General features: G+C 38.7%; 1 protein-coding gene across 1 annotated transcript; it reads left to right on the plus strand.

Moving 5' to 3' along the window:
- Nucleotides 1–836: 836 nt before the first annotated feature.
- Nucleotides 837–7,278, plus strand: LOC103146777 (vacuolar protein sorting-associated protein VTA1 homolog). Its single transcript, XM_007564814.2, has 2 exons — nt 837–1,036; nt 6,637–7,278. Exons 1-2 carry the CDS (start codon nt 946–948, stop codon nt 6,831–6,833), a joined length of 288 nt encoding a protein of 95 aa, XP_007564876.1. The 5' UTR covers nt 837–945; the 3' UTR covers nt 6,834–7,278.
- The last annotated feature ends 227 nt before the right edge of the window (nt 7,279–7,505 follow it).

The raw sequence follows: 7,505 nt of genomic DNA on the forward strand, positions 1-7,505 counted from the left end.
AGTCACAACGCAAATCACATTTGTTTTCAGGGAATGAATGATCCTTAATAAAGATGAAAGACTGACAATCAAGCCTTCCCCAAGTTAAAATAAATGAAAACTAGTTGGATACACCCCCATGAAGCTTAAAAAAAACAACTTCTTTAGGTTGAAAAAACAAGGAAAATTTCAAAGAAGAAAAAAAACAAGAAAAGAAAATAATAAATTTATGTATTTTCCTGAAAATACATAAATTAAATTCTAGACTTCCCCATATTTTTTCTAAACAGTGATGGAAACCTGTTCTCTATAGGTGTGTCCAAACTGAGAGGCAGCGTCATTCAAAAGACAGCTAAGTTTCAAGGCTCCTCCAAATGTGGTCTACAAATGCATTCTGTTTTTCATGGATTTGAAGGACTGGTGTATCCTTCATCCCATGATTCATTCCAGGGTTAACAGGAGATTCAAACTGGGATCCTTCGAATGATCCAACCTACCTGGTTCTTCGAAGGATGTAGGGCCTCATTTTGGACTGAGGTTGGGTGAAAAGTGTTGTGAAGTGAAGCTTCATCTCTGCATTGCTACTTTATGTGAAATTTCTGTGCTACTTAGATATTTTTGTTTGTTTTGTTTTGTTTTTCTTTTTTTTCCTTTTTTTTGCATCTTTTTTCTCATGAAAATGTGAAAAAGCTGAAAAAGTCCTAGTCCGGTTCTAAAATATATATTAAAAAAAAAAGTCTATCTACTGAGGTAATCATTTAAAATTAAAGTTTTAAGTTCATAACATAGTGACCCGCGAGATGTGATCACGTGATCTTCCCCTCTTTACGGGTTTACGTCATCCCTGCCGATTGAACGGCCGCCTCCTATTGGACGGAGATGCGGAAGCGACACAAACACTCTGCTAACAACAGCACTGACCGTTTCTCTTGAGTTTGTGTCTTGTGGAGGAGTATTTGGACCCTCATGGCTTTACCAGCCCAACTCAGATCCATCCAGCACCATCTGCGGACCGCTCAGGAGCATGAGAAACGGGACCCGGTGGTGACTTATTACTGTAAGTCCTCAGCTAACGCTAGCTGTTAGCTCCTCGGCTTTGTTTACTTGGAAACAGGGCGGCAGCTTTGGCTTTAACTTTTATTCAAAGTGTTTTAGAGCGAAATTTCCTTAGTGATAAACACCGGCGGGATAAAAATAGTTAATTGTTAGTGATAGGTTATCGTTTGAGCAGTTCAAACTTTAGGAGAAGGCTAACGCTTCCGTAGCATAATACTGACTACTGCTTAAGGTGGAAGGTTTCTCATGATATTCTTAACTTTAGGCTGAATTCTGACTTTTATAAATGACTATATATTCTGTGAAGTTTCTGTTAGCATGAGCAAGTGTCTGTAAGTCTGTCAGACATTTCACAGGTGATCATTGTGTCAGAGTGACGCAGCAGGTTAAAGTTCCTGTCCAGCAGGTTCAGGTTGTCCACGGGATGACAGATGGCTCAACCTGCAGGAATGTACCGAACCCCTCTACAGTGGTGCTTTAAAGCCTCAACAAAACAATACATAAACTGCTCACAGTTTCTATTTATATTCAGTGGATCTCTATAGGAGGCTGCCCAGGACCCAGTCTGATCGTCATAAGTCATTTACTGTGTTTAATTTGACATTTCTCCTGTACAATTCATCTGAAAAACAATTTGTTTTGGAAAAAATTAAGTATTTATGAAAAAAAGGTGGGAAAGTTGTGACAAAAGCTGAACATTTCTTCAAAATTGATGCATAAACTTAAAAGATCTAAAGTTAAATAAAAATGCTGAAATCACAGGTTTAATTCAATTAATCACATTTTACTTTCTGAAGGTTCTGTAATGAACTCATATTTCATTGAAAGTGGATCCAATTCCTGTTTGCTCCAGTAGCCTCTTATGAAATATGACAGATTATGATCCCTGATCAAAGCATAATAACTTGAAGTTAACTTCCTGCTGTTTTCTAATAACTACTTAAGTCACAAAACAACATTTATTTGAAATAAACTATCAGTAGATAATAGAAAATTACCTCTGAATCGGAACAAATCCAAAGTAAAGACTCAAAATAAATTTTGACAAATTTTATTTATTCCAGATGTCCATGCTCATAATTATTAGCTAAATTTATAAGAGGAATGAAGTGACAATAAAGTTGTGACAAAGAAATTTACAGGAGCTGGCGGTCATTAAAGGTGTGTGTAAATTCAGAGGCTGCATCTTTTGAAGGATCTGGTCAGCCGGGTCTTTTGAAAGATACAGTGACTGAGTTTGGACACACCCTGGGACTGAATAACGTTGTTAATCTGATGTGCAGTAGTGAGTTTTAAGGCTAGGTCCTGTTTGCACAGATGAAACATTAAAGGAAGTTACTGAATAGAATGTTGTCCAGATTTAATTGGAATATTATCAAAGCTGATTCGACCAACAGCCTGCACCACAAACAGGTTGGACTGAAGGATGGACTCAAGTTTCTGGCGAATTTAAACTTCCCTTTAAACATAATTGCAATAATAAAGAAGAGGTGCTTCATGCTTTGTGTAACATTTGAAGAAACCTTTAGATTTCTCCGGGACGTTGAGTCACTCGGCGTTGAACCATCCTGAATCAGCAGCTGTGACCTCGCGTTTGTTTCCACTTCCTCAGGTTCTGACTCACCGAGCTGCATCCTGGGATCAAAAGGAAATTAATTTAGTAATTTTTTTGTGAGTGCTCTCAGACAGAGCACTCCGTGTTTGATGCTCCACTCTTGAGCAGATGTGATTCAAGCTTTGAAGGCTTTGAAATGCTTGGTGATTGTTGTCATTATTGGAAAAATTGCTTCTCAGAAATGGAAAAACTTTCAAGTTTGATTGGTAATTTTCTAAAAGCATCCAATTTATTTTTCCGTCGGCCTTTTCTATATCCAGTTGAAATCAGAATTTTCAATAAACAAAAAAAATAAAAAATTGCACACATATTTTTCAGTCTGAAGTTAAATCAGTTTTACCTGGGTCAGAATTACTAGAATTATTTTCTATATGCTAAAAGCCAAAAAACTTAGCAAGAACATTTTTTAGACTTTTTTAGTAATTTTCTTCAAACTTATTTCAGTATCAGGGATGACTGTCTTTTAAACTGTCTGACCTGAGTTAAATGTTTTGGGTTTTCGTCCACACAATCCTCACATTAGTTAGCTGGAGTTCTGGTCCATCCCTCCTGACAGAACCAGGCTTCAAAAAAACATTTGCATGACTAAAGATTGTTTTAAAGCAGTTTGTATTCTGCCAAACATGGTCAGTATTATTTTAGTTTTAGAAGTTCTCATTGAATGCAGATACACTAATTTATTCATATTTTAACAGTTTAACTTGTAGTTTATCAATATATTTTCCCACAACTCACCCTTTGAATACATTCTCTGCAGACCCCACACATCCTGGACACAAACTCTTTAAACTTTTACCTTCAGGTGGCGCGGCAGAGATGGATTTCCCCCCCTGACTCTGCTCTGTCACATGAAACCATCTTTTTCTGTCTGTATTAAAATAAATGCAAATGCCTCTGTTATGTTGTTTATGCGTTTCCTGTAAAGGTTACATATTTATACTTTGATCTGTTACTCTGACAACCAAAGTTAAATTCCCTTCCTGTGCCACAATGTTGTCCAGTAGAGGACTCGGGTTTGGGTTGGATGTGGGTCAGACATGGCCCAGTGATGGCGCCAGGCCACTGGAGGTCAGCAGCACCACGTGTTTGGGCCGCTGGGCCAGCTGGGACTCGTTGGGTTCTGAGCCGCCTCTCTGCAGACGGTCAGGCTTTACGACAGAAGCAGCTTCAGGGATGAGCTCCAGTCTAGTTTCCACTCAGATCAGCTCATGATGTGCAAGCAGTTTGGATTTCCTACGTTTCCCAGACAGTAAATTTCCCACCAGTTAAAGATGAGGCAGCTGGATCTGGTTCAGGAAGAACTGGAGAAGTGATTGAGACATTTTCATAAACGCAGAAAGAAAAACCCGTCCGATTGGAATGTGTTTGATCAGAACTCTCATCAGAGTCCTGAGGCTTTTATCCGTCCCTTTAATCAGCGTGTCAGCCTGCTGATGACCCAGCTGATGCTCGGAGCGGTCCGATCGCTTTCAGCTGCAGTCAGAACCATGATTCATTCAGCTGTAATGATTCTGCAGAACTCACCTGCAGCTCCGCTGTTTGGCTGCGTTACAGACACCGTTTCACACTGATTGGGTCGCTGACGTTGTTAATGACTCCAGCTCTGATTTTGCTGCCAGTATTTGTGAATTATGACTTGTTCTGATGCTCTGATAGTGTGATTTCTGGTCAGGTTTTACTTTGGCAGCGTTAATGTAAATATTTTCCTGCTCTGCAAATATTAGCCCCATTTAGAGCGACTGGATGCTTGTGGAAGCAGCTTCTGGGCTGATTTAATGTGCAATCTATGAGCTTTCATGGTGTGACCCGATTTAACATTTTGATGGGTTTAAAGATGCGGGTCAGAACCGTCCAGGCTGTTCTTTAGAGCTAATGGACCTCTGGAAACCGTTCCAGAGTCAGGAAAAACTCGATCCGTTTCCTCATATCCATCTTTTAACTAGATCATCAGCAGAATCTGGAAACAGCCGGGAAAACTCTGGAATATCGCTGAAGTGTTTTCCATGTGAAAGGAGGAGGGAAGAAAAGAGAAATGGAAAAATAATCCAAACTTTATTTAGTGTTTCATCCATCCGTTCATCATTTCATCCATCTGTCTGTCCTTTCATTTGTCCATCCATACATACATAATTAGTTGTTCTGATTCTGATCTTTGCAGAAATATTTGTGATAAATTTAAAAGATTAAGCTTTTCTATTCAAGCTTCAAGAAATGGAAAATGTATCCTGGAGAAGTTTGTAGTTTTGACATTAAAATGTTCTGAACTCCTTTGGACGTCAGTGAGGAGGAAACGTCAGCAGAACGAGGCTGAAGTCACCAGAGCTGATCAGCAGAGCGTTTCTATTTCTGGTTGGATATTTCTCAGAATGAAGACAGGTTCTGTCCTGCCTCTGCAGTGCTGCGTCTCACACCTGCTGTGGAAGAAAAAAAAGTTTTTAGCCTTTCTCACACAGCTTTAAAGCGGTTTCCATTTTTATCTGAGCTGTAGTCAGCAGCAGCAGGAAGTAGCAAACAGCAGGACAGGAAGAAATGATGCTGAGACTCCATCATCTCAGAGAAAACCAGAAAACACAAAAATCAGCTGGTTTTTAAACTGCAAGTTAAGAGAGATTCCTGTAAGCTGACCAGCAGAGGGCTGAACTGGGCCGACTGGGAGGAATGGGACGAGTGGGAGGCCGTCCAGCTGCTGCGACAGAAGAAGCCTTTGTTTGTGCGTGGCTTCCTGCGCTGCAAGGCAGCATCCATGTTCTGGAAGCTGTGAGCAGCGCAGGTCCTGCTGACCGGCCCGTCTCCACGCTGCCTCTGTGAAACGGGACTTTGTTCTGCTGGTTGCTGTGCGGGACGATGGCGCTGAAAACAAAGAGCTGCCGACGGCAACGAGACGACCCAAAACACGACAGAGACATTTAACTGACCAGTCAAACGTCTCTGTCCACCAAACTGCATCTGGTTAACATCAGATGACCTGCAGGCAGGAAAAACTTTAGTTAATGAATATAATAAATGCAGAATTAACGGCTAAAAACGGTGAAAATCCTCTGAACCAGAGCATCAGCAAATAGGAGATCTGTGACATTAATGGGACTTTTGGAAATAAAAATCTGTCAAAACATTTTTCAGTCAGAAATAAAAGTACTTTACTGTTAGTAAATGTTGAAAAATACATTTTTATTTTAGTGTAAAAGGATCTTTTGGTGTGAAACTTCAAAATCCAGTGAATAGATTAATGCAGCTAAAATCTGGATTTAAAAACAAAAAAGAAAATCACTGAAATTATTACATTTACCTTGAAAAAATGCTACTGAAAATAAAGCAATGCAGAAAGAAAAGAAAAAGTATAAGGAATTGTGCCATAAAATTATGATGTGACTTTAAAAGATTACATTTTAAAGAGTTTTCCTTGAAGAAAACAATGGAAAGTAAATGGCTTTAGAAAATAAAGGTCATGAAGTCAGTGTGACTTTCTAAAAGTAAAAGTCCTCTAAAATATTTGTCTAGAAAGTCTTATAAAAGATGTGACTTAAAAGAAAATACTTTGAAATAATTAAGGTCTAAGAAAACAAATTTCCTCTGAAAACTTATTGATATTTTTAAAAGCAAAATTTATTCCAAAATTTTAATTCTTCAAAGACCTTGAAATAATAAAAAACTCTTCAAAATTATGTTAATTTACTTTTGTAATAATAATTATTTTTAAAAAATCAATTAAAGTTTCCTCAGAAATTACAGGAATAAAAAAATGTTTCTAAAAGAACAAAAAAAAAACTTTCAATTGAATTAATTGTTCTTCAGAAAGTAGATGATCATTCACCTTTAGAAGATAATTTGTCTGAAATGAATGTTTGATTGTGAAATAAAATGGTTAAACACGTTGCATTGAAAACTCGTTAATGAAGTTGTAATTCTCTCTCCTGGCTTTTGAAGCCATTAATGAAGGATAAAGCCGAGTTTTTTAAAGTTTTATGAACATGTCCGTCCTCCTGCAGGTCGGCTCTACGCCATGCAGACCGGAATGAAGCTGGACAGCAAAACTCCGGAGTGCAGGAAGTTCCTGATGAAGCTGATGGACCAGCTGGAGACGGTGAGTCTTCCTCCTCCTCCTCTTCCTCCTTTCTGTGTGCGATCCCATCTAGGCTTCCAGGGACGGGTAGTTTGGCAAAGTGCAGGTAATTCCTGCCATTAGCTGCACTTTAGCTGAAGATCAGAGCTTCATGGTGGCATGCAGGCTGTTACGCTCTGCAGGAGGCTGTGTCTTCCTTCATCTCCTTCTCCTCTCCACAGAGAGAACCAATATAATCATCCCTTTTAACGTTTTGCGTCACTTATGTTGTATATTATACATGTTAATGCAATCCTTCCACTTTACAGTATGTTGTGCCTTTTTCTGATCATTTCAATTTAAAATCCTAAGTTTCTTCAGTTGAGAGGTCATGGAGTCAGGGCGCTGGTTTGAGCAACATGAAACACCGACTGGGGCCAGACTGCCAGCTCTTTCAGAAAGATCACAGAGTCAGAGAGTCCATTTCACTCCACACAACAGAAACACACGATTTGCAACAAGACCTCTGATTTTAGGGGAAATGTTTTCTTTTCAAAAAAGAAAGAAGGGGTGAAGAAGAGGGGAAAATGGAAAAAAAACTGAAAAAATAAACGGGTAAGAAAAAAGAAAAATGAAAAACGGGAAAAGGAAAATTAAGAAGGAAAAAATAAGGAAAGAAAAAAGAAAAGTCAAAAAAAGATAAGAAAAGAGGACATTATATTTGTCCACAAATAATAGAGCTAAGAATATGTCGACAATTTGCTCTTGCAATATGCATTTTGCAAAGAACTAAGTGGACGGCAGTAAATGTCACCT

The sequence above is a fragment of the Poecilia formosa genome, unplaced genomic scaffold, assembly GCF_000485575.1.
Source record: "Poecilia formosa unplaced genomic scaffold, Poecilia_formosa-5.1.2 Scaffold168, whole genome shotgun sequence".
NCBI lineage: Eukaryota > Metazoa > Chordata > Actinopteri > Cyprinodontiformes > Poeciliidae > Poecilia > Poecilia formosa.